Source organism: Molossus molossus, unplaced genomic scaffold (assembly GCF_014108415.1).
Source record: "Molossus molossus isolate mMolMol1 unplaced genomic scaffold, mMolMol1.p scaffold_m16_p_1, whole genome shotgun sequence".
Taxonomy (NCBI): domain Eukaryota; kingdom Metazoa; phylum Chordata; class Mammalia; order Chiroptera; family Molossidae; genus Molossus; species Molossus molossus.
In genome coordinates this window covers 176,992,411-177,020,049 of record NW_023425344.1, presented here as the reverse complement: position 1 = coordinate 177,020,049, position 27,639 = coordinate 176,992,411, and the positions used below count along the sequence as shown (strand labels likewise).

The 27,639-nt window shown below is 41.2% G+C and overlaps 1 protein-coding gene and 1 non-coding gene across 2 annotated transcripts in view; both read right to left on the bottom strand.

Moving 5' to 3' along the window:
* Positions 1 to 2,538: 2,538 nt before the first annotated feature.
* Positions 2,539 to 27,639, bottom strand: part of TMCO5A (transmembrane and coiled-coil domains 5A) — a 44,838-nt gene continuing 19,737 nt past the window's right edge. The window contains exons 3-13 of the mRNA XM_036246113.1: positions 23,985 to 24,052; positions 19,203 to 19,352; positions 18,673 to 18,796; positions 17,922 to 17,972; positions 17,185 to 17,256; positions 12,092 to 12,148; positions 11,573 to 11,632; positions 11,084 to 11,148; positions 9,460 to 9,514; positions 6,454 to 6,494; positions 2,539 to 2,737 (exon numbers count right to left, since the gene is read on the bottom strand). Coding sequence (XP_036102006.1) covers positions 2,539 to 2,737; positions 6,454 to 6,494; positions 9,460 to 9,514; positions 11,084 to 11,148; positions 11,573 to 11,632; positions 12,092 to 12,148; positions 17,185 to 17,256; positions 17,922 to 17,972; positions 18,673 to 18,796; positions 19,203 to 19,352; positions 23,985 to 24,052 — 942 coding nt within the window. The remainder of the gene's footprint in view (positions 2,738 to 6,453; positions 6,495 to 9,459; positions 9,515 to 11,083; positions 11,149 to 11,572; positions 11,633 to 12,091; positions 12,149 to 17,184; positions 17,257 to 17,921; positions 17,973 to 18,672; positions 18,797 to 19,202; positions 19,353 to 23,984; positions 24,053 to 27,639) is intronic.
* Positions 5,996 to 6,098, bottom strand: LOC118622727. Its single transcript, XR_004958121.1, has one exon. It is a non-coding gene; the product is annotated as a small nucleolar RNA U13 (small nucleolar RNA).

Below are 27,639 nucleotides of genomic sequence, written 5' to 3'. Positions count from 1 at the left end.
GTTTAGGAAATTGTAAAAAAAAAAAAAAAAAAAAAGAGACAGGTTTGCCCTTATCATGGACCTTCCTCCATCTGCTCTGGTCTAGCAGGGGTGTAATGCAAGGAAACTGCCAGATGCCACAGACATCATGAAACAGTGCCCTCTACTGTTCCCGAGGGAGCCATGCAGCCACGGTCAAATCCGGAGGGATGTGCACTGCCACAGCGCCGAAAAGCTGTTGTGTAGCCTGCAGCCATCAGAGTACTGGGAGGCCAGCTGCTGGTACCTGTAGCGCATCTCAGCTGTAAATACTCAGCAGAAGCAAGACAGCCCGGCGACTGCAGCTCCCCTCCGCCACCTACACTCGTTCCTAGGTGGCATATGAAGGCTCCCTCCCGCTTCTCACTGCAAACACAGGAGAGCTCCCATTAGTTTTGCTTTTTAGCAGAAAGAATTATCTTTTTATTTTTATTTTTTACTGCAGCCCCGGTTTATTATAAAAGATACAAGTCAGGAACAGAGGTGGAAGAGGTGCATAGGGCAAGGTATGGGGGAGAGGACAAGGGGCTTCCGTGCCCCTCTGAGCACATCAGTCCCCCCAAATCTCCACGTCACCAACCTGGGGGCTCTGGCGGAAAGAATTTTTACAGCAGTGCTTTTAACCATTGAACCTTGCCTTTCGAAGACCTCTGCTTCTCAGTATTATAAAATTAATAATTTTAAACCACTTTAAGGAAGCTGTCATAGAAAACAACAGTTCGTTGTCAAAGTTATACCAGCAAGGGATCAACATATTCTTCTTTCTTCCCTCCCTTTCTTCCTTTCCCTCTCCCTCTCCTCTTCTTCCTTCTTTTTTATAAAACCATCTAAAATACCACAGAATCTCTCTCTCTTTCTTTTTTTTTTTTTTTGCATATTTTATTTTCAAGGATCACAGAATCTTTATCTACAGTAATGATGTTAGATGGTGGAAACTCTTTTGCTAACTTTACCTTCTGGAAGCAGTTTTTTTTTTTTTTTCTTTGATTGCTGGCTCTCCTTGCCTTATGAACAGACACCTGCGCTCTGAATCCTCACTTAACTACTGTATTCTGGGTATGACCCAAACTGCAGTCAGCATTTACCTTTACTTTAAACAACAAAAAAGGGAATTATGAGGATGTTAAGCCTGCATTAGGGATTCACATTCTCTACAATAGTGTTTGAGCTGTTTTGTCAGCTTTATTCCACTTAGCAACAGCAGAGAAAATATAGCGATGAATAATGAAATATGTATGAAAGGTTTTTAAAAAGTTTCCTTAAATGACTAAGTGTGTGAAAGCACCTTTTCTTTCACGATTCCCAGTTTCAAATTCATGAATTTAGAGGGTATGCATTTCTTGCTCTATCATGTGGTAGGATGTGGGTAAAGGGAAGCCGGTCACACCTTATCTTTCCCTTCTGTAAAGAATCAAGTCCAGTTTAACGCAGCATTGGCCAACCTGTGGAAGAAACTGCCAGATTCCACTGGATCCCAGAATTCCACTGCCGTTCATGGCAGGAGTAAATGTGTGTGCAATGTAGGTCTTATTGACATGGTGAAGGGTATTTGCATTTATGGTGCTGGGTAAATAACTCACAGTTATTTGTATTGTCAGACTACAGGTATTTGTACATTACTCTAATAATTGCCAGGAGAAAAGCCTTCGGTTTTCTCTGAAGCCCGGAGTTAAGAATTTACTCATTACATGAAATTTAACAGATTCAGAAAGTTGCTTAATTTTTTGGTACTTCTATCTGGTTACTTCTCTTTAGTTACTTCTATTTAAAATATTCATCTAGAGTAGAAGGTGCTTTTAGTCTTTCAGTAAGGAATGGCTTTGCTGACATGGTCAGATGATTTAGTGCTTCCTTGTCATTCTCCTTCTCAGACTAGCATAATGCATGGATCTGATATCACTATTGGATATAGGCATTGGGAATTTTTCTATTTTAGGACTCATCATGTATGCATGTGATATATCTGCCTTTCCTTCCCACCTTCCCACCAACATCTTGCCACTAAGAGTAGAATGCTTATTCAAAGAGAAGCGAGAGATGAAACCCAGTACCATTGCTTTGAGGCTTCTGGATCCAGCCATGCCTGAAGCCCCATATTTTTAATTCCATGAGGCAATACCTTTTGTGTGTGTGCTATAAACTTATAAGTTAGCTTAAACTAAGGTCACCTGCAACCAAGGAGTTATAAGTAGTGAGCAATCTTCTGCAATGCAGGGACCCAGCTTCTTAGATTGTTGAGATTCACCAGAAGAATTGATAAACTAACTTTGCTTAGCAACTGTGACATTATTCTAAAAATGATCTAATTTATTTACTATCCAGTATTGTTTAGCTTATGCATATAGCCACAGAAATCTATTGACAGAGCTCTTTACTGGGCAAGGTCAACCGTGGAAAGACAGCGTGGGGAGGAAAGGTAGTCAAGCGGGCAAACTGAAGAAAACGTTTTCCCTCCACAAGCTCTGCTGTCTCCTAGACTGACACCGCTTGCTGCTTTTGCTTAAGGATATTTCTTGGGGATCAGTGGGGTAGCATCTCCTCTGTCTCAAGCGTGAGAGATGGAAACAGGAAACATCTTAGCTTCCACAAGATGCCCCTGCTCAGTATCTTGGGCAGTATGTTGATAAGGACATCTGGATTTATAAAACTTATATGGAAAAACAAGTAGCCCAGCAGTCTGATGAAAAACAGAGTGGTGAAAAAGAAATATCGTAAAATCCTGAAAAGAGAAAGCCAAGAAACTGTTAGCCAGAGGTTAGAAAACCTGGAACAAAATAAGTCATTTGTAAAAGCATGTCTGGCTCCTTCTTGGTATTCAGATGTCTTCCACTCATTGCCTCTATTCCCGACAATCCTTTGCAAAGGCAGCTCCTTCCCACGTGTTGGCTGCCAGCTAGCTACTCTCTCTCCTATTGCTGCACGTTATTTCCTTCTAGCATTTATCACTGTCTGAAATGATCTTGTTCCTTTATTTTTTTAATTGTTATTTCTGTTTCTGAAAATTGTTTTGCAAAGTAGTGGTACCAAATGACACCCCACCAGCAGAGTCTATGTTTCTGTGAATCCACGTCCTCTTCAATACTTGATATGATCAAATTTTAAAAGTTTGGCCAATCAAGTGGGTATAATGTAATGTCTCATTATGGTTTTGGTTTTCATTTCCTGATGAACAATGATGCTGAACATCTGTTCGTAGGTTTATTGCTCTGATGTGTTTCCTCTTGCCCATTTACCTATGAGGTTGTTTGGGCTGTCTTATTAATTATAGGATTCTTTATATGTGACATTAATCCTTTTCCATTGTGTGTATTTTAGTATCTTCCCTCTACTTTATAACTTTCACTTGCTCTAAAATATCAAAGAACAAAAGTTGTTAATTTTCATAAAGCCTACTTTATCAGCCCTTTCTTTAATTAGAATCAATGCTTTTTGTTTCTTGTTGAAAAAAAAAAAATCATTCCCTACCCAAAGGCCTAAAAGATACGTTATTAAGAATTTATGGTAGTTTAAAAATATGTCCACACATTCTTTGATACTTTCCCCTTCAAGAGATGCCCCTCCATTGGAGTGTGGACTGGACTTAATGACTTGCTTCAAAAGAAGGGAATGTTGCCCTGGCCGGTTTGGCTCAGTGGTTAGAGCGTCAGCCTGTGGACTAAAGAGTCACCGGTTTGATTCCAGTCAAGGGCACGTACCTTGGTTGTGATTCGTCCCCAGCCCTGTCCCTGGTTGGGGTCATGTGGGAGGCAGCCAGTCTCTGGGTCCCTCTCACTTCGATGTTTTTCTCTCTCTCCCTTTCTCTCTCTCTCTCCCACTCTATCTGAAGATAAAATAGAAAGAAAAAAAAAGAAGCAGAAGAAGAGACTGTTGTGGAAGCAGCAGTGTGCAACTTCCTAGACCAGACACTGTTGGCGCAGCTTCCCCCTCGCTCTCAGAGGAAGCCAGCTGGCCTGTGGCCAGGACATACAGTCAGCCCTGTGGAGAAGTCCATGAGGAACCAAGACCTTGCCAATGACCAACAAACTTGCCGGATGTGTGTATAACTACCTTAAAAATAGATCTCAGCCCCAGCCAACCTTCCAAGGACTGTAACTTTGGCCAACATCTTAACTGTAATCTTGTAAGAGGCCCTGAGCTAGAACCATCCAGCTAAGTGGTTCACACACACCTGATCCATAGAAACTGAAATAACAAATGTGTGCTGTTGGAAGCCACTAAGTTCGGGAGTCAATTTTTTATGTGGCAGTAGATAACTAATGGCCATTTTTGTTTGTTTTGGCATTTAAGTCCTCAACACATCTGGACTTGCTGTTTTACATACTGTACAGTAATAACCTAATCTTATATTTTTTTAAATCTGGATAACCATTTCTCTTCGTTTTATTTATTGAACAATTCTTCTTTCCCCTCTGACATACAATTGCTGTCACACATCGAAGTGCCATATGTGCACTGTTTCTGAACTGTTTGCCCTATTTCATTGGTCAATTTTCTAATTCCTATGACAGTAGCTCACTATCATAATTCCTGTAGCTGCATAGTAAGCCCTGGTCTCTGGAAAGGCATGACCCCACTCCTTGTTCTTTAAAATTGCCCAGATTACGTTTAATCCTTTACTCTTCCATGCACAGTATTACTTCGGAATCATTTTATTCAATTACATAACAAACCTTTTGGGAAGTTTGGAATTGAATTGACTTGATTAATCATTTGGAGACAATTGATATATTTATGATGTGAAGGCTTCCTATCCATGCCTAGGGTATTTCTCTTCTTTCATTTATGCTACCTTTAATATTTCCTAATATATTTTTATAAAATTTCCCTATGATAGTCTTGACTTCTTCTTTAGCTGATGTATTATTTTTCCCTGGTGGTTTTAATATGATTTGCAGGAGGAAACCTCCATTTTATTTATATATTTAGTTAGTTATTTGCATCACCCTTACCCAGCTGTGCTGGGCTGCCTCCTGCCCCAGGACAAGTTCGCTACCTGCTTTCACTCACCAGTCAAAACCAGCCCCTTCCCCACCAGTTTTCTAAGTTTTCCTGTGGAGTTCATCTTGGTGCCAGGAGCCAGGCCCCGTCCTAGTACAGCACCTTGGTCAGAACTGGAATCAGAGCCCTTTACAAACCTTTTCCCACCACGCTCCCTGAGCTGGATATAACATTCACGAGAAGGTTTTGAGACGACATCTCTGGGCTGACGTTTCCAGGGAAAACCCTAGGAGTACTCTAGCTCTCTTATCTCTTGAGTCAGGGCCCAGTATGCCAGTGCAGGATGTCGGAGCAGGACAAGAGGAACGACCTCTGCAGTTTGATGCGATAAGCTAGACTTGCAGGATGTCGCGAGGTTCTCTTCAGGGTGCAAACTCTCTGTACGGCAGTCAGTTCTTATCCTGGGAGCCCACGTGGGCAATTCTGTGCTGGGCACGGGTACTAACGTATAGGTGAAGACAGCCTAGGAGTTTTAGGGAACATTCTGCTAATTGTTCTGTGAACTTCATATTTAGAGATATTGAAATAAGTAATACTTCACTTATCTGGTATGAAGGGGTATCCCCTTTAAACAAAATTTCCAGACAATTGGAACTGACCTTTAAGCACCAATAATTTTATGTTAACCATTTTGATGGAACTCTTTCTAAATCCTATTTCATACCGCTTAAATATATGTATCTCTATGCCTTCTTAAACAGATTATACATAATTTGACCTTTTCTTGTAAATGCAGGGGCTTCGGGAATACCAGTTTTACTTTGCTATCAGTGAATCCCTCAGAACTAATATCCACTCAGTTGTTTGAATCTCGAGTTCTTATCAGTTCAACAAGTATTTTTGAGCAATTATTATGTGCTGGATAGTGTTAGGTGCTCTCCCTTTCACAGTTATTCCTCTCTCCTTTATCTGCGGTTAGGCAGTGCTACCCTTGCATTTAGAAGTTCTCTCGCCCTTTCTATATAGTATTATTTCTTCATGTCAGAGGGGTAATGTACTGACATTGTAACAAGGGTTGAGGGAGAACATCACACACAATAGTGTGAAAGCCCAATCATCATGCTCGTGAACCACAAAAGGATCTCCCCATTTCTAATCTATTGATGCTGCTAGGGGACCAGATACATCAAACAAATTCAAATTGTTAAAGTGAAAGTGGAGTAAGTATAAGATTTGCTACATCTGTTTGAGGTGATATGATTCTTGTTTTTGATGGCTATTAGGCCATTGTTTTCTAATACTGGAAAGTTGAGATTAGTAATTGCCTTTGAACAACAAAGTCATTGATGACACTAGTTTGTTGATTTGACTGTGTGTGTGTGTGTGTGTGTGTGTCTGTGTGTACAAGGTTCTCCTTGTCTAGACTTTGCTTTCTGCCAGGATAGCTAAGCATAACTCCTAGTTTTCCAGGAAACATACTCAAAGGTATTTACTTACTTTTTACAGAACCATATTCCCTTCTTTTGGACAGAATTAACCTGGGAGAAGAAGGAACATTGATAAATAAGCAATTTCTGGAATCTATTATCACTATCAAATAATATTCAGTGAACTATTAGTTAAGTGTTATACAACACATAGATAATACCTTACACATTTTTATATGCATAAATAGATGAAAGTACTTTAAATATGTTTTTATTGATCGTTAGAGAGAGAGAGAGAGAGGAAGAGGGAGAGAGAGAGAGAGAAACATCGATGTGAGAGAAACATTGATCAGCTGCCTCCTGCACACATCCTGACTGGGGAACCCACAGCCGGAAATCGAACCAGTGACCCTTGGGTGCACAGGATGATACTCAACCAATTGAGCCACACCAGCCAGGGCAACAGATGAAAAGTTTAAAGATAACTATATATATATGTATAAAATTTTATATTATCTTTTTGCATGTTCATAGGTATAAATTAGGACATAGGAAGGTGAAGTATGTTGCCCAAGGTCAGTGTGCCCAGAGACCTGGCTGACTCGGCTCTCTAAGTACACCCTTATCTTTTCCTTAGCCAATAATCCTTAGAGAATTTTACAGGCTGTGAAAACCATACAGACTTATTCAAAGGGACAAGTTTTAAAAGTTATAAAAATGCAAAGGCTAGGATAGATCCTAAATTTCTGTGGCATCTCTCTTCTAAAATATTTTCTTAGTTATTTCATTTTTCTTTTAACTTTGAAAATAAAAATATATAGAGGAATTATGATCATTTAAAATTGTGAAAGTGAGGCTCACAGAATTGGAATGAGAAACTTAAAAAAATTTTATTTATCTTTATTATTGAGAGTATTTCAGATGTCCCCCATTTTCCCCCCATTGCCCTCCTCCACTTGGTTCCCACCCCACCCCAGGCCTTCACCACACTATTGTCTGTGTCCATGGATTATGCATATATGCACATAAGTTCTTTGGTTTATCTCTTCTCAACCCCTTATCCCCTTTCCCTCTAAGATTTGTTAGTCTGTTCCCTACTCCCATGTCTCCGGACCTATTTGGTTCATCAGTTTATTTTATTCATTAGAATCTATATATAAGTGAGATCATATGATACTTGTCTTTCTCTGACTGGCTTATTTTCTTAGCATACTACTCTCCAGGTCCCTCTATGTTGTCTCTAAGGGTAAGAGAGCCTTCTTTTTTATAGCTGCATAGTATTCCATTGTGTAAATATAGCACAACTTTATTATCCACTCATCTACTGATGGGCACTTGGGCTGTTTCCACATCATAGCTATTGTAAATAGTATGAACATAGGGGTGCATATATTCTTTCTGATTGGTGTTTCAGGTTTCTTAGGATATATTCCTAGAAGTGGGATTACTGGGTCAAATGGCAGTTCCATTTTTAATTTTTTGAGGGAACTCCATACTGTTTTCTATAGTGGCTGCACTAGTCTGCATTCCCACCAGCAGTGTACTAGGGTTTCCTTTTCTCCACACCTTCACCAGCACTTGTTGTTTATTGATTGATTGATGGCAGCCGTTCTGGCAGGTGTGCGGTGATACCTCACTGTCATTTTAATTTGCTTCTCTCTTATGATTAGTGACTTAGAACACTTTTTTCATGTCCTTGGGCATCTGTATATCCTCTTTGGATAATTGTCTATTTAAAGCCTTTGCCCATTTTTAAATTGGATTGTTTGTTTTTCTTTTATTGAGTTGTATGAGTTCTCTATATATTTTGGAAATTAACTCTTTATCTGATGTATCATTGGCAAATATGTTCTCCCATATGGTGGGTTCCCTTTGCATTTTGGGTATGGTTTCTTGGAATTAGAAACTTTTTGGGTTACAGATTTGGTTCTGTAGCGGGATGAGATTGAGTGCCATGCCAGCTGGTTGGTTGTTCAGGCAGCTTCTCTATAAAGATTGCTCAAACGTCATAGATCATCCAACCATCATGGCACTGATAGTCTTGATAAAGACAACTCTTTTTTTCCTCAGGGAGGCGGTGACAGGGAATACTTTCATAGCTACTGGGGGTAGATGGCGGGACACGCTAGGGAGCATGCCAGGCTTGGTTTAGAGAGGTTAATTTCAAGACTTTTGTTTGCTGAGTGAGTATGCAAGCTTGGGGCTAGAATAACTTGTTCAGGACAATGGAAACCATGGCCACTGTGAACACTGTCTAACATGTATCCAAATAGCTGAATGACTCCAAGGACAATCCTTGGTAATTATTGATACTTACTTTTAAGGAATAGATAACTTCCTTTTCTGAGAATTTAAAGATTACATATCTCAACAACATGAAAGTTCTGGTGAATGCCAACATCATAGCTATATCTAAAGCCAATATAATTTACAAAAACAAAGTCCAAAAAAATTATCTTTTAGTCCTACGTACTTGCTCCTACAAAACATCACGTAGGCCAAAGGCCTGGTGCTTTACATCCAGTTCTGTTTCCTTCAGATCTTAGCATATATGCTGTTGACATCATGATGTTAAATATGAATAGACACTGAACTGTATCATAAAGATGCAATGACTTCCTATGCTTTAAGTCACAGGCCAACTCTGATTAGAGGGTAAGAGATGCCTGGTTCTGTGTGTTGTGAAAGATTCAGGATCATGTGGGATCATCAGGAAAGAGTACTGTGACTGGGAGACAGAAGGAACGAGTGGTGTGTGTGCCATGTGTCAGCCTCCGCGCCATAGAGCGTACCCTTGGTTACTCACTTCTTCTTACTTGCATTCTGAATTCTCTTAGGCCTTAGGCTAGTTTCTTTAAGAACATGTCATTTGTGTGCCTATAAAAAGAATGGAGGCAATTATTCCTCAGTATCCCCTTTGCTTGTTTAGGTTTGCAGTGCCTTGGAACAGTCTGGTACTGTTCCTGGAAAATACACATGGGAAGAGTGGTAGATGTTTGGTGGCTTGTAGTATTTAGGAAAGTCCTTTGAAAGGCAGTGACACTGAGGGAAGCTAAAGGTGGAGTGGAGTGCTTACCTGATTATTTCGGCTGTTACGCTCTTTTCTTGAGCTCATGCTCAAGACTTTTGATCTGGGGGGAAAAGAACCAAAATAGGCATTGAATAAAGTACACTCAAATATTCATATTATGTGATAGTTATTTAAAAGCAGTTTTAGATTCTAAAGCTATGCCACCCACTTTTGTAGCTAGTGGGCACGTGTAGATATTTACATTTAAAGTAATTAAAATAAAAAAAATAACTTCCTCAGTGACAACTCACTAAATGACTAGTTGCTACCTATTGGATAGTGCAGAAAGTTCTATTGGGCATCCCTGTTCTAGGATCTCAGCTTAGCAGTCAAGCCATACCTAATGCTCAGGAAGAATTTGGAGATACTTAAAGGTGTCCTTTAGGAGGGAGGATCTCCGGGTGCCGGTGCCCATACCCTCAGGCCACAGTGTATACTTAAACGATTTAGAGGTTGTATGTAGTTTGGGTCTCTTTCTCTTGAATCCCAAGATTCCAAAAATATTTAATAAATGGAAATACTTCTTGACTGAATTTAGATTTGACTTCTAAAGACAGTCAAGAAATGGAAGTAAGGTTTTTGATTTTTGTTTCTCACCATTTAGACTCTTATTTATCATTTCTAATCTAAAAATGTTTTTATTGATTTTAGAGTGGGAGAGGGAGAGAGGGAGGGAGGGAGGGAGAGAGAGAGAGAGAGAGAGAGAGAGAGCACGACAGAAACAAAGAGACACCAGTCAGCTGCCTCCCGCATGCCCCTCACTGGGGGTTGAGCCTGAAACTCGGGCATGTGCCCTGACTGGGAATCCAACTGGTGACCTTTTGGTGCTTGGTATGATGCTCAACCAACTGAGCTATACCGGCCAGGCCTATCATTTGTAATTTTTTTTTATCCTCACCCGAGGATATTTTTCTATTTTTTGTTCAGATAGAGTGGGAGGGAGAGAGGAAGAGAGAGAGGGAGAGAAACATCGACGTGCAAGGGACACATCGAGTGGCTGCCTCTCACACGACCCAACCAAGGCCGGGGACAAACTGCAACCGAGGTACATGCCCATAGCGGGAACCGAACCTGGGTCTCTCTGGACTACAGGCTGATGCTCTAACTGCTGGGCCAAACTGGCCAAGGCTCATTTGTAATTTTTAATGTTCATTTTAAAATATATTTTCAGTTTTACATTATGATAGCTTTAATGTGTGTCTAAAGATTAGTTTCATTTTTATCCCATATGGTTTAGTTTTCATATATTTGAACTAAGTAGGGATGGTATTAAGTTATAAGGCATTTTCTGTGACATATAAGGAATATCCTACTCATCAAGGTGACTGACTGATAACCCTTTTTGAAGCATATTTTCTTGACCTTAATATAAACTTGCATAATTGATAATATGATAAAATTATAAAGGGAGATCTGTTTCTCAGGTCTTTTAAGAAGAATGGGAGGAGGACCTTCACTTCTGAGTTGGTGCGGTTTGATGGGAATCAGCCAGATCACTAAGGGGAGAGCTATGTGGTGTTGGGGCTCAGTCACTTCCAACTAGGAACTGGCCAGAGCAATGTTTGCTGTGACCCAGGCTGAGATGGAGTTACCACTAAAACCAGATGTTCCTTTGTTTGCCAAAGCTCACACTTCTCTCTCAAGGAACCGAGTCTCTAATTCTTCTTCTATTTTCCTCAAAGTTTCCTGGTACTTCTTCAAAGAGAAAGGAAAGAAGCCACAGTTACTAATTAGACACTTTATGCTTTTTCTAATCATAACAAGCATGTATTATTACATTGGAAGGTGAAGGGTTGGTATTCCCACTGCCCCTTTATCTCCTTTCCCAGCCCCAACCCCACCGCTATTGACCTCTCGCTACACTTCACCATTGGTCCCTGAGGTAAAAGGGACAATAAATAAGAAATGTGCTATTTATTAATTTAAGAGCACAGAGGTCGGGAGACCAGGGTAGTAATAGAATGGTATTGGTGGTGGAGTTTTAAGGACCCTAAAGTCCTTTTGTTGTACCACCCTGGAGAGTTGACATTGTTTCAGGCGGTGTTCTTTGAAAAGCCTGGCTACATTTCATCCTGTATCTTAACAAACACTTTGCTTTCTCTTTACTTAGAATCTGTACCTTTATGCAGAGGGCTTGATCTTCACAGAGCTGGGTCACAAAGGCAAAGTCTTCCATTACCTGAGAAGCCAAAATGCAGGCTTAAATTTCTCGCAGTAAATTGCTATAAGAACAGAGAGTATACATGTTTCCTTCTACATCCCCGACCCTAACTATGGTTTGCTAATGGTTCTAAATACGTTTTTGCTGTACATATGAACTCATTTCCTTTTTTGAGGATAAACAAACAGTAAGTATTTTGTAATCCCAATCGGAAATATTTGGGAACAGTTGGGGGAAAAATAGAAACGAATTTGTAGAAATTCTAGATTATGGAATGGACCCCGTAAAAATGTTACAAAGAAGTAAACCTAGGGGACTGCATTCATCTTCCTTTTCTTCATCTCCTCCTTGGCCCCCATTGTGGTCTGGATCTGGAACCTTATTCTAATTCAGTCACTGAGGACTGTAGTAGACAGTCTACTGAGGATCAAGTTTCCCTTCCTCTGGGAGAAGTAATGGCAAAGTTACTGTTTTTACCTTGGTCAGCTGCTTCTCTTGGTCAGCACAGGAAGATTCTAGCTGCTGTAACTTGACCTGTAGGAAGGAAAGGAGATGGTTAACACAGCACAGTGAAAACCATGCAGGATCCCCTGCTGAAATGCTCTCTTGAAGGCTATCACACAGGTAGGGGAAGACATCAGGCATGACGTCAGATGTCTTTTTGATGGAGGAGTCAAACCATCCAGGATCCTTTGCAGCTGCCTGGGAACCTGTTTTTCTACACTTTAGACCTCTTTGCATCCACCAGTGCTTCCTTCACCCCTAAACTTTAATTCTTAGCTTTCTTTTTAGCTTTTTCTCTTAGCAAAAACATAAAAATTCACTTTTCCTTTTATATATTCATTGCTCACTCTCTTCTCCCTCTTTTCCTTCCTTAAATATTTGATGAAAGCCAATTCTGTGTTGGCCATTATGCTAGAATGACAGGGGGAGTCCTGAGGATACAGTGGTAATAGGATTCACAGGCTCTCTGTCTCACAAAGCTGCCATTCTAGTTGGAGGACATAACAAATAAGTCAATGTGATAATGAGTGTGATGAAGGAAATGAAAACAGTTGTGATGACAGTGAGTGATGGTGTGAGAGGTATCACAGGTAGTTGGCTAAGGCCTCTCTGATGAGATGGTATTTAAGCTGATGTCTAAGTGATAAATATTAGACAAGTGGATATCTGGAAGAAATATGTCCCATGCAAAAGTTATAGCAAGGGCCAAGACAGTGAAGTGTGTATGGAGAAGTTATGTGGCTAGAACATGGGAGAGACTGGTATGAAGAAAATGAGGTGAGGAATGTTAGACGTGGATGAGATTACGTAGGGCCTTATAGTCTCTAGAAAGAGGTAGGTTTTTAATTCCAAATGCAGTGAGAAGCCAAGAAAGAGCTTAAAAAAGTAAAGAAAATCTGATTTGTGTCTTTATTTTATTTTTTATTTAAAAATTCTTTTTTCTTTATAGACCTTAGAAAGAGAGGAAGAGAGAAGGAGAGAGAGATATGAAAACATCGATGAGAGAGAACATCAACTGGCTGCTTCCTGCAGGCCCCCCACTGGGGATTGGGCCCGCAACCTGGGCATGTGCCCTGACCGAGAATCGAACTGGCGAACTCTTGGTGCATGGGTCGATGTTCAACCACTGAGCCACACAGGCCAGCCTGATTTGTGTTTTTATTTTTTTAAATTAAATTAAATTTAATATATATTTATTTATTTTTATCTTTATTGTTGAATGTATTACAGATGTTCCTCATTTTCCCCCCATTGATCCCCTCCTCCCCACTCCCGTCCCCCTCCTGCCTTTTCCCACACTGTTGTCTGTGTCCATTGGTTATGTATATAATTTCTTTGGTTTATTTCTTCCCACCTCCAACCCCCTTCCCTTTGAGGTTTGTCAGTCTAGCAATGAATTTGTATTTTTTAATCCCTTCACCTTTTTCACCCATTCCCCCAACCCCCTCCCATCTGGCAACCAACAAAATGTTCTCTGTACCTATGAGAATGTTTCTGTTCTGCCTGTCCATTTTGTTTGTAGATTCAATTGTCGATAGATATGTATTCATTGCCATTTTGTTTGTTCATATATTTTATCTTTTTCTTCAAAAAGACCCTTCAACATTTCATATAATAACAGTTTGGTCATGATGAACTCTAACTTTTTCTTGTCTGGGAAACTCTTTATATGGCCATCGATTCTAAATGACAGCTTTGCAGGATAGAGTAATCTTGGTTGTAGGTTCTTGCTTTTCATCACTCTGAATATCTCTTGCTACTCCCTTCTGGCCTGAAAAGTTTCTTTTGAGAAATCAGCTGACAGTCTTATGGGAACTAGGTAACTGCTTTTCTCTTGCTGCTTTTAAGATTCTCTTCTTGTCTTAAACCTTTTGCATTTTGATGATGATGTGTCTTGGTGTGGGCCTCTTGGGGTTCAACTTGTTTGGGACTCTGTGCTTCCTGGACTTGTATGTCTGTTTCCTTCACCAAGTTAGGGAAGTTTTCTGCCATATTGTTTTAAATAGGTTTTCGATTTCTTGTTCTCTCTCTTCTCCTTCTGGTACCCCCAAGATGCGAATGTTGGCACGCTTCAAGTTGTCCCAGAGGCTCCTTACACTATCCTCATTTTTTTGGATGCTTTTTTCTTTTTGCTGTTCTGATTGGGTGTTTTTTGCTTCCTTATATTACAAATTGATGGTTTACCTCTTGGCTTTACCTACCCTACTATTGAATCTGTGTAAATTATTCTTTATTTCAGTTAGTGCTGCCTTCATTTCTAACTGTGCATCCTTTATTTCTGACTGGTCCTTTTTATGCTCTTGAGGCCCTCACTAAGTTTGCTGAGGTTCTCACTAAGTTCATTGAGCATCCTTATAAGCAATATTTTGAACTCAGCATCTGTTAGGTTGCTTATCTCCATTTTGCTTAGTTCTTTTTCTGGGGTTTTGTTCTGTTTTTTCATTTGGGACCTGTTTTTTTGTCTCCTCATTTTGGCTGTCTCCCTGTGTTTGTTTCTATGTATTACTTAATGAGAGGTATGGGGCTAGCTGAGACCAGATGCTGCTCGTTTGAAAGAATTTAGGAAAACCTGAAGCAGGATCCAAGACAGGCCAATCCTATGGTTAAGCTAGTGGCAACAGCTTGGGTGGGCCTGAAAGTTGGGTGGGGCAGGGTCTCAGGGAGTCACCAGGGCGGGGCTACCAGTGTGAGCCAGGTTGCTGGAGTCCCAGATTTGGTGGCTGTGTGCCACCCCAGGGAAGGGAACGAAGGCCTCTGACAGCACGTTTGTCTCGGAGAAAGCCCCATCTCCAGCCCTCGCTCCAGTGCCAAACAGCTCAATTCTTCCCTGTATGTCCCTGGTGCCCCTGGAGCTGCCTCCCCTCCAAGCTTAGAGGGAGAGAGTCCAATAAGTCTGTGCGCGGGCCCTTTAAGAGGAGCTGCCTGGGGCTCCAGCCACCTCAGCCTCCCTGAGCCCCAGTTCCCACTGGTTTTTCCAGCCAGAAGTTATGGGGACTTCTCTTCCTGGCACTGGAACCCTGAGCGGGGCACCTGGTGTGGGACAGGGACCCCTCAGTCTTCAGAGAGGACCTTCCCAGCCGAGGTGTACTCCTGATTTTTATCCGCCACACGTGGGTGTGGGACCAGCCTGTCCATCTCCGCCCCTCCTCCCAGTCTGGATGTGGCTGCTGCTTTAATTCTGTAGTTGTAGGACTTCCATGAAGCTTGATTTCAGGCGGTTCTGAATGATGGTTGTTCTGTAGTTTAGTTATAACTTTGATGTGGTTGTGGGAGGACAGATACCGCGTTTACCTACCCGCCATCTTGACCGGAAGTCTGATTTGTGTTTTTAAAGAGGACTTTTTTATGTATGGAAAGTTGATTGTTTAGGTTATGGTACCTTGTAAAAGAGTAGTAGGGACAGTAGTAGTAGACAGAGAGAAATGGATGCAGTTGGGATATATTTGGTAGCGGGAACAGACCTGACGGCATCTTTCCCTCTCTCCATGTTCAACCTATTTTTCCCACTTCCGTCTAAGTACTATGACTTCCCATCTGGACTCTTCCAACAGTTTCTTTCCTCTCCAGTCAATCACATCCAGGGTCAGACAGCCAACTGTGCTAACGGCTATATTTTCAGGACAAGGGCCTGAGACACCAGGAGTTGAAACAAGCATCCTGTTAAACTGCTGAACTGATTGCACACATGCAAGAGGAAGAAAAACAAAAGAAATGCTGCCTATTTCATAGAATTAGAGATGTCACCTGATAATTCTGAAACACAGTTGGGTAATCATACTCTACAGCTCTTTAGGGATGGGCTGATCGCTGCTGGAAAATAATGGCCATAGTTCTGACAATGCCTGGAACTCTCTTCTCGTCAGACACAGCCAGCATAGCCAGACTTAAAGTGTCATCACTAGATTCTGGCCAGGTTACTGTCAGAAAAACTTGTTTTGGGGAGAAGAAGGAAGACAATCAAACTCTCAACTGCTGTAGTTATATAGCAAAGAGTCAAGGCGCTTCACAATCCTTTCTAGTCTTTGCTCCAGTTGCTTCCCAATATACACGCGAGCTCCAGATTTCTTTCTTTCCAGATCGATTTCCTAGATAAGTGTGGCCAAGCAAGTTTACTTGGCAGATTGGAACTTCCTGTGTTTTTTTGTCTGTTTGTTTGGTCAAATGCTAATTTGGCTAACAGAAGATAGGGGAGTAATTCCTCGTTCTTTCATTTTCTGTTTCTATTTGTAGTGTGTCCATACAGAGGCATCATACCTACACTATGGGCTTAAATATGAGCTTGAGTGTGGGTTTGAGAAGCTAAAGAGAAGTTAGATAAGGCAAGGACAAAGACTGATTCTACAGAAGTTATTAAGAATTTTTTCTGCTCTCTGAATAAAATAATTAAGTCCCTGATTCTTCTTGTAGCTTTGATCAGATGGGCTGTGGTGGTGCCCAGATTCTTAGCTGTGGGACGCAGTCAGAGGAATGCCAAGCACTGTATGATGTGCTCAGCAGGTAGAGGTCACTACATGTTTGAGTGGACAATTGAATACATTCTTTCTGTATTGGAATCGATGACAAGGTGTGTGAACTGTTTACCACACAGTAGATTTACAAATCCTAGCTCTGCCTCTATGAATTTATATGTACGCTTCAGTCAGACTTTTAAAGTCTGAAACTTTAATCTTAAAGTTATGTGACTTTTCAAGGTTTTAGTCCTCCAGAAAAGGGAAAACATATTTTATATTCACAATTTTTTTTCTTATATATACAACTTTATTCAATTTTCAAATGGAGGCTGGCAGAAACTGATTAAATTATCCAACTTTATACATCAACCACATTAAATGCTGGGACCAGGATTTAAACTAGGGGCTCCAACTACCTCCAATGTTATATATGTATATGTGGCTTCAGAGTGGAATTTCTTACTAAGGGCTGTGCAGAATTCAGCAGTCAGTAGCTCAGGCTTAAACCTGACATGGACTAAAACTACAATGAATCTATCCCGACTTTGACAGTTGTTTCCACTTGAAGGTTTGCAGACATACCCCAAACCCACTTAAATTTGTTTTTTCGTTTACCTTTGACTCTTCTGGGGTTCCCATTAGATTGCTTTCTTCATACTTGGTTGCCTTAGGTGGTTTCCTTGTAAGCTATGGTTTCAAATAAAAATAATACATTTCAAATGTGAAAAATACATCAAATTCAAAGATATAGAAGATAAAGGAATTCTCTGATGTGTGGGGGCCAGTAACTTGGCCTTTATAACAACTTCCAAGTATGGGCCCTTGGTGGATACTTGGGAACATCTTTATACTACCTCCACCTTCTCACTTGTTTTAGCCACCAAAGCTGGAGTCCATCAAGACAGGAGGACTTCCCTGAACCCCTTCATCCATGCTGGGTCACAGAAAGTAGGGTAATCATAGGAAACCCACTGTATTCTGAGTCGGAGTTGAGGTAGAGGACAAGGAAAAGAGAATTCTTGGAAATTACTTTTTAAAAGTCTCTGTTGAAAGTACAATTAATCTCTCACCACAAAGGTTCCAGTCAATTACTTCGACAGAGTGTCTGGTGGCACCCACGGGCTCACTGAATACCCTGGATATCCGACCCGCTGCTTTCACCTGATGCTTCCAGGGGGAACCCATGGCATTTAGGTCATGGCTCGGCCTCAGGACAGTGGAGCCGGGGTGGTACCACCCCCAGCACAGGCCTCCTTGACATGTGGGTTCCTTTAGAATCTTTGTCCCTCTCTTGCCTCTTTGATGACTGGGAATGCTATGGGGACACTGGGGAGCACAGAGCTACATCTCACCTTTCTCTGAAGCTCTTCTATGCTGTGGACCAGAGCCTCATTCTTCCTTTCCTGTTGAAAGAGGCGGAGTGTCAGCGTGCATCTGCATGCCCCCATCGGTCTTCTTCAGTGGATTGTTCTCGCTGCCCCCAGTGATATTTCCTGCAGTAACTCTACCTCACTTCATAACGTCAGAGAAAGCACCTGCGGTTTAATCTCAATATAGGCACACCGACTTTCCAGGGATAAAGATGCTCGCATGTAGGTCTTACCAGTATTAAATATTACCAAATACAGTGATACCTCGGTTCTCGAACGCCTCGGTTTTCGACCAAATCGGTATTCGACCAGGAGATTCGAGAAACTTTTGTCTCGGAATCCGAACAAATATTTGGAACTCGAACTTCCGAGATGAGCCGAGTTGAGCCGAATGGCGTTCATTCGGCCCAGCGCGCCTTGCTTGCGTCAGCAGTGTGAGTGCAGAGAGAGAGTCACGCTTTGTGGAGTCACGCTTTCCTATTGGGTTTCATTGCTTCGGTTCTCGAACAATTCGGTTCTAGACCGTCCTCCTGGAACGAATTATGTTCGAGAACCGAGGTATCACTGTATTTAATGCCTCCACCCACCCCCTTCCATGCGTGGACCCCTTCTGCCATGACTTTTGAGTTGGTTCTTAGAGAGTGAAAAGGGGAGACTAGTTTATGTGGCAGTTGATGAGGGACAGGGGGAGGAGTGAAACTGATCAAATGGCTCTTCTCAGCGTCTTGCTTACAAGTCTGTCGGTTTCTTCTTGCAGCTCCTGCAAGGCTTGTTCCTTGTCCAGCGTGGTGCAGTTCTCCTTCTCCCACTCGTCGTCATCTGCCAAGTCTCTGGTCTGAGTGATCTCACTTTCCAGCCTGGATGACACAAGCACACACTGTGAGAAGCTGGCCATTTCAGAACAGAGAAAACACACATATCCGTTTTGAGAGTGCGTCAATGACAATAAATACAAATCCAAGCGCTTCTTTCCTAGATCTTAGAATCAGATTCATCTTCAAGGTAGGAAAAGTAAGAGTCCCCCGCTTCCCCAGTCAAACACCCAATGTCCTTTCAACTCAGGTAAATCTCACTTAGTCTTTTAGAAATCTGTGTGAAACTTGCTATGTTTCAGGGTTTAAGTCAAAGAATAAAGAGGAAAGTTTTGCTATACAAGCTGGAGGTAACTAGAGCGAGCTAGAAAATTCAGTTTTGTTTCTTCGTTCTCACCCTCCTCCCCTTTTTTTGGATTGGGAGCTTCCCTTATGAAACCCCAACACTCACCTCTGAATCTCATCTTCTTTCTCATGGATTTTGAGAAGAAGTTCCTGATTTGCTTCATCTATTCTCTGCATATCCTTTTCAAGGTCCATGTTCAAACTGTTAATGTTCTTCTTTGACTGGGCCAGTCTTAAGATTTCCACTTTCTCTGACCTATAGGCTCAGTCCCCCAAGTGAACAAGGGCCAGTTATCTTATAATCAATACACTTTGGGCCAAAGGGGATATCTAGAAGACCTGTAACTCACGAACATGACTGTTTCTGGGGGCACACCTTTTCTTTTTCATTCTTAGGAAGTTGTATTTCTTAATCATGCTCTACAATTTGTTTCAATAATTCTAAACTCAGTCAGCAAGGGAGGTCTTCCCCAAGCTTTTCCATCCAAAGTGCTCCACTCTGATTTCATGAGAAGCTTTGCTTCCTTAAATAGCCTCTTGCATTGAAGAGGATAGTTTCTCACACAAATTGTTCTCAAAATCTGCTCATGCAATACACTGTTATTGAGTACTTTTATCTAGGCACTGGTACATCACTTCTGGTTGGGCCCAGCTTTATGCAGAACCACAGAAGTTTCTGCCGGCAGGTAGGGTTTTAGTCTCCATCCACCTCAAAACTTCTCCATTGCCCAATACAAAGCTTGAGAACCTACCATGGGAAATCACTCCACTGAGCACACACAAATGTGATCCAGGCATTTACTTTCAAGAATACAAACACTGGTGACATCAGAGAAATGGCGGCGTAGGTGGCTCCCTTGGTCTCTCCCCTTGAAGTTACAACAACTTAAACAACTATAATTCAACAAAGGATTCCCTGCTCAACACACAAACACATCTGCGAGAACCGCACATTGAAACTTCTAAAGGTGGGTGTGGAGTGAGCCAAGGAGGAGGGAAGCGAGAAGAGCAGAGATGGTGCTACTGATGGATGCAGCCGGTAGCTCACTGTGGATCTTGGGAGAGGGGAGGAATCAGGTTGCTGCATGCACTCCCTGAGCCTAGAGAAGCAAGGAGATACTGTGAACTCTGCTGAAATGCTAGGTGGTGCTGTGGCTGATCCCAGTGACTTGGGTGGAGATGGAGCACAGAGGTGTGGCTGTGGTTGTCTGGTGGCCACCGATGCCATCAGAAAAGCAAAGTCAAGGAGGTGGCCACCTCCCTTAACCTACCCAGAGCTCACTCACCCTCACCCTCTCAGAGCTTTCAGCAGGCCCCAGAAGAGGCTGCAGTGGTGAATACTGGGCTACAGAACACATTGTCTGCAACCCTGAGCACTGGAACAATGGAGGCATTTTTCCCTGAGTGGTGGGCACATGCTGCTACTGATGCCTGTGACAGGGGGGTAGAGATACAGAGGTGAGGTGGTTGATGTCTGGCAGTAGCCATTACTGGAAAGAGACAAAGCTATAAAGGCACCAGCTGACCTCTCCCAGCTCACTCCACTCCCACTCATTGTGGCTACACTGCTGGCAGAATCTGGTTGCAGGGGACAGCTTGGAATTCCAATGGGAGTTCCCCTATGGGAGGTGATGCCTGAGACCAGGATGACCTGGTTATAAAGGAGATGCCCACATCACCATGGAATAAAGGGCATTTTCTACCACCCTTAGAAGCCAGAGCAGTGTAAGAGAAACTAAAATTTCTGTGCTTCAGTGCCCCTAAATGGAAAACAAAGACTTTTTATTAATTTACTAGAGAATGCCATTCTTAATAATCTAATTCCCATAGATGCCTAGACAGAGAAGGAATCCATCAAATACCTAAAGTAACCAAGATAATGAGGCAGCTCAGAAAGAAAATGATAAATCTCCAGAAAATAAATTTAAATGCAGAAATATGTGATTTAAATGTTAAAGAATTCAAGATTGCAGTTCTAGAAAAAACTCAATAAGATAAGAAAGCACAGGTAGGAAGTTTAATGAATTCAGAAATAAAATCAATGAACAAAATGAGTACTTTACCAGAGAGATTAAAACTTTGAAAAAGAACCAAATAGAGATTCTGGAGATGAAGAATTCAATAAAAGAGATGGAGAATGAACTAGCAAGCATAGGAAACAGAGCTGACCAGATGGAGGAAAAAATTAATGACATAGAAGATAGAAATCTAGAAATAATGTAGGTGAAAAAAGAGACTTGAGAGTTTAAAAAAAAATAAAAAAAAAGGTGAAAGAACTATCTGACTCCATCAGAAAGAGCAATATAAGAATACTAGGCATACCAGAAGGAGAAGCGAGGGAGAAAGGAACAGAGAGCCTATTAAGACAAATATTTGATGAAAACTTTCCAATATTTGATGAAAACTTTCCAAACCTATGGAAAGAACTAGATCCTTGAATCCAATAAGCAAACAGAATACTTAATTATCTCAGAGCAAAAAGACTTTCTGCAAGGTACATTATATTAAAATTGTCAAAAATTAATGACAAAGAAAGAATTCTCAAGGCAGCCAAGGAAAAGAAGACAGTAACATATAAGGGAAAGAACATTAGATTATCATCAAGTTTCTTAACAGAAAGTGGAATCAAATATTTAAATTATTGAAAAAAGAAACTACCAACCAAGAATAATATATCCAGCAATGATATCCTTTAGAAATAGAGTCTTCCGGACATACAGAAGCTTAGGGAACTTACCACCACAAAACCTCTATTACAGGAGACCAAAGCAGGTTAATTCTAACTGAAACAAAAGACAGAAGGATACAAAACTATGAGTAGATTACTGACAGACAGAGAGATGCAGGATAATGCAACCCTTTCTCAAAAATGAGTATTAGATGCTTAAAAATTAAGTTTACAGGAGGTGAAAACATTAAAAATAGAGAGAAGACAAAGACAATAGCTACTGGAATTTGGAAATTAACTCACAGCATAAATAGGAATACTTTGTGATAATAAAAACACAAAAGGGAGGAGGTAAAGGTCTGATTTGCAAAGGGGAATAGAGATAAAATGCATTCAGAAGAAAAGGGTTTACTGTATATATGAAACTCTCTTTTGTGTATGCCCAGTGATAACCACACAAAAAAATCTCAAACTGAGACACATTACTTAAAAAAGAGAAAACAGAAAAAAAAAAAAAAAAAAAAAATAGAATACCACTCCCCTAAAACAAGGGAAAGGAAACAATAGAAACAAAACCATCACAGAACAAAAAGATAAAATGACTACAAGAAATCCTCATACATCAATAATCACCCTAAATGTAAATGGACTGAATTTAGCAGATTGGATCAAAAACAAAAATCTAATCATGTGCTGCCTTCAGGAGACATATTTCAGCTGCAAGGACAGATACAGACTCAAAGTGAAAGGGTGGAAAAATATTTTTTGAGCAAATGGCTTCCAGAGAAAAGTGGGTATAGCCATACTTAAATCTGACAAAATAGATGTCAAGATTAAAAAGTAACAAGAGACAAAGGTGGACATTTTATGATGGTAAAGGGGACAATACTTCAAGAAGACATACACTTCTCAATATACATGCACCCAACCAAGAAGCACCAAAATATATAAGACCACAACTAACAGAATTAAAAGGAAAACCTGACAAAAACATAATTATAGTAGGGAATCTAAATACTCTATTGACAGCTATGGATATATCACCCAAACAGAAAATCAATAAGAAAATATTGGCTTTAAATGATACACTAGGCCAAATGGACATAATTGATATTTTACAGAGCCTTTCTTCCCAGAATACCAGATTATACATTCTTCTCCAGTGCTCATGGAACATTCTCAAGAACAGACCATATGTTGGGATGCAAAACTAGCATTAACAAATTCAAGAAGATTAAAACCATACCAAGTATATTCTCCAACCACAGTCCTCTGAATTTGGAAATCAACTGCACATTTATTTGTAAAGATAGATGTACCCCTGTGTTTTTGCAGCATTATTCACAGTGGCCAAGACATGGAAACAACAGAAGTGTTCTTCAATAGATGATTGGTAAAGAAAATGTGGTACATATATACAAGAGAATATTACTCAGGCATAAAAAAAGATGAAATACTGCTATGTGCGACCACATGGATGGATCTTGAGAATATCATGCTAAGTGAAATAAGTCAGATGAAAAAAATTAAGAACCATATGATTTCACTCACATGTGGGATATAAAACTGAAAACAACAAATGAACAAACAAAAATTCATAGACACAGACAACAGTCCGGTGGTTACCAGAGGGAAAGGGGGTAGGGGGAGTTAGTAAAGGGTATAAAGTAGGTCAAATATATGCTGACAACAGGAGATTTGTCTTTGGGTAGTAAACGCACAATGCAATGTACAGGTGATGTATTATAGAATTGTATACTTGAAATCTACATAACTTTATTTACCAATGTCAATCCAATAAGTTTAACCAAAAAAATGCAACCATCTATTTTCAAGTAAATTTGAGGAAAAAAAAAGAATAGTAATGTTAGAGTAGTCTAGAAAGGGTACCTGGCCCTTGGGAAGCTCTTAGTAAACTTCTTTTCCTTGGTTTGCCTTTGAAATGATCAACCAGGAATAAAGTAGTGAGGCAGAAGGACTTTTGAGTAGGAATGGGATGATTTGGAAAAAAGAAAGTCCTAACTTGGAAAAGTTGGCTTGGATAGGGAATTTACAAATGCTCCCACTTCAGGAGGGCATGGAGTCTTTGGGGTGGAGTGCAGTGGGGGGTGTAGGAGTAGAAAGAGAGAGGGAGACTAGAAGATGAGGGACAGCATCAACAGCAGACCTACTTCACACCTTGGTCCTTGGATGTGGCTTTGCACAGTCATGATTACTTACTCATAATCTGGCTGACTTTCCTTGTGTCCTTCCATTGTAGATTCCCTAAAGTACCAGCAGAAATATATCTAATGAATTGGGGAAATGGGTCTATTTATGAGACACAGAGTAACTAGCCAAGAGTCCCAAAATATAGGAACAAAATTAACTGGTTTTCTCCCTCCAACCCTCACATTTTGGCCGTGATAAAACCCAGGTTTCTGATTCTTCTGCCCATAATCTGATTATGCCTCAACAAGTATACAGTGAGGATATAGGGATAATGCTGGCAAATTAATATATGTCCTGCTTCCAGGTATATTCGGAGATGACTCACCAACCCCAAACCCTTTGGAAATTTATGCACAGCAGTAAGAATCAATAAAGGTTATCAATTGTTCTTAAGTCCCTTTTGCTCTAGGCCTAGCTACTCTTTTTAAGACCCCATGGGAATGGTGTAGGCACATAACCACCCTAAAAAATAATCTCTCTGCTCTCTAGCCTAGTCTCTGCAAAGATCTCTAGATGTTAAGATCTTTAGTATTAAATTGGGCTAAGAAAAACCAAGCAGAAGTAAGTAATTTGGCTCGTTCTGCCCTTAGTTTCTTCTTTTTCTTAATTTCTTCGAGAAACTCTACCTCCCCTCTGATGTATATGGTCTTTCCGATTCTGCCCTGGTCAATTTGCTTCTGAAGAGTCTAATCTTTTCCCACTGGAATTATCTAGTAGAATCTCAGAACCTTCCAAGGGGTCATGACTCTGCTATTAACACTGGATGGGTGGGGCAGCATGTCACAATGAGGTGGATGACAATAGCTTCTCATTACTGGTGCAGAGTTCAGAGCCTAGATGGGTGCATGTGTTTCATGGCCCAGCCTTTCCTCTGACAGCAGTGGCTTTAATGGGCCTGATTGCTGGGTAGTGTGAAGGGGTGGCCTTCTTCTTTGATTCCTCTCGAAGGTTGAGCTCCCTCCCTGCCTGAGTGTGACTAATAGGGCACTCTGTGTCCTGAGGCCAGCAGTCTAATCCCATCATGTAGCCAACTAACGCTCATTCATTCAACAAACACTGAAACACTGAAAGAGCATCTCTGTATGCCAGGCAGGCACTGTTCTAAGCACGTGGCAGACAGAGTGAACTAAACAGCCAAAAAAGCATCTGCCCTCATGGAATTGACATTCTAGGGTCTGTGTATATGGTGGAGGAGTAGCACAAGCACCAAAATAAATGAATATGTTTATTTTTATTTGGTGTGATAAAAGAGGAGAATGCTAGGAAGGAACACACCGGTGAAGGGGGTAAGAGGAAATGCAGTGTGCATTGTGTGTGTAAGAGGAAAGGTGTTGCAGTTTTATTTATTTTTATGTTTTTATTGATTTTGTAGAGAGAAACATCCATCGGCTGCCTCCTGCATGCCTCCCACTGGAGATCGAGCCCACGACCCAGGCGCGTGCCCTGACAGGGGATCAAACCGGGACCTCTCAGTCCATGGGGTGATTGATGCTCAATCCACTGAACCACACTGGCTGGGCAGCTGTTGCAGTTTTAAATAGGGTGGTGCAGAGAAAGCAGCGGAGCATTTTCAGACCCTGTAGTGTAGATGTGTTATTAGGCCTAGTAAATGGGACACTTTGGGTCCTGCAGAGATGGACACACAATTCATAGACCTCACAATCACAGGCAATGGCAAAGTCTGCGGTCAGTAGCAGCATGGGCCAGCATGCAGCCTGAAAGGCCAGCGGGCCCAGGAGCCCCAAGAGTAGGCATGAAGACCCGAAGTTCCTGCTTCAGTGCTTTAAGGATACACAGCCTTCCATGCACCTCCCATTTCCTGGAAAAGGAGAGCGCTGGAGGGGGAGAATCTCCCTAAAACACCAGGAAATTACCCAAAAGAGAATTTTAACTGGGAAAAGTTCATGCTATCTGGAACTGACCCTATTGAGTCTTTTTTTATGTGCCAACTTTAGGCAGAGGAGCTTGAGGAGGACGATAAAAATCAATTATGTAATACATGTAATGAATGTGTTTCTGCATACTGGAGTATGTACATTTTGGCCAGATTCTGCACCTTGTGCCTTTTTGTGTATGTGTGAATCATGTTAACCGGAAAGTTTTGGATCTTTTCTTAACAAGGACTGCATTGGGTTGATTTGCGGTCCAGAGTGACTTCTTAACACACTGTAGTTTCTAACAAACTATTTGTAAAATTAATGGCCTCTGATGACCCCATTACCATCTCCCTTCTTCCTGAAAGAAGGCATTTCATTGCTTTATGAAGCTGTACACAGAAGAGTAATTAAGTAACAATTCAGGCCAATGGCCTCTCCTAGGAATTAATGGTAGGGAGAGTTCATTAACCCCAGCAGGTTATAGCTTCTCCAGGAAATGCCCTGGACCAAGGTTATCATAGCTATTAATGGATTGGACAGGGACTTTAACTGGGATAAAAATAAAGCTTGCTCTCCTTCCTGGGTAGCTGTTCTCCTTGAGGAGCTACCAAAGGCAAGACCGTAGGAGCAGCAGAACCCCAAGGTTGGGGCCTCGTGTGGGACGAAGACAACAGATTGCGGTTAGTGAGACCTGCTAAATCAAGGTACAAACAGGGCCTCGGGGGCAAATTAAGGCCCTTGATATAAGCCTTCCTGCTATTCAGGAGGCGGCTTGATTAACATCCAGTGCAGCTTTAGAGCATCTGTTCTCACCTTGTGACTTTTCCATACCAGGCCCGCCCTGTGCAGAAGAGTCGCTGAGAGATGTCAGACTTGGCTGCGTTGCTGCCAGGAACACAGTGGCCTTTGTGTGGAAATCTGTAGTGAAAGCGCCCCCTCGTCATCCAGACTGGGTGTTCAGGTGGGTTGCTGGGCCTTCGCCCTTCTGCTGGGAAGGGACTGGCCAGGGACATGAGCCCCAAACGGAGCCGCCTGGGCCCCGCCCTTCCTGCTGCCTCACAGGAATGGGAGCTATTTCTTCTACTCACCCTGCTTGCGGGCTTGTCACTGGGCAGATTTTTCTTAGGTAATTTAATAAAGGAGCCCAGTTGAGGCTCCTATCTAGGCAAGGATCTAGAATCTCATTTTAGGTCAGTGTTTTTTGAATACAGAATCAATTTTGCTATTTTCCTTATGTCCCTGCTTATTTTTATTTTTTGTCCCTACTTATTTTTAGTGACCATTTCTGTACAATGTTTAGGCTCATAAACTTTCTTTGAATTTCCTTTCAGAATCTTCTCAGAATAGCTTTCTCAAAAGCAAACACTTCAACTGAAATGTGAAGGAGAGAGACAGAGAGAGAGTCATTAACAATAAACTATGGTAGTTTGAACTGGTAAAAATTTATGTATTTTGTTTTTAAATTAAATGCTTTAAATTTATTGTACCATTGTTATTAAAACAGTAATATAAAAAAGAAAAAACAAAGTTCACCGAGGATCTCACCTTAGCAAAAACCATGTATTTTTCCAAGTTTCTTCTATTTTTTTATTACCAAACCATCTTTTATAGTTATCATAGAATAGATACATTGTTGTGTTTTGAGGATATATATATCCTCAGCTGAGCATATTTTTCTGTTTACCTTCAGATAGAGTGGGAGGGAGGGAGAGAGGGAGGGGTTGGGAGAGACAGAAAAACATCGACATGAGAGGTACATATTTTTTTTTTTTTTACTCCTTGTTCAG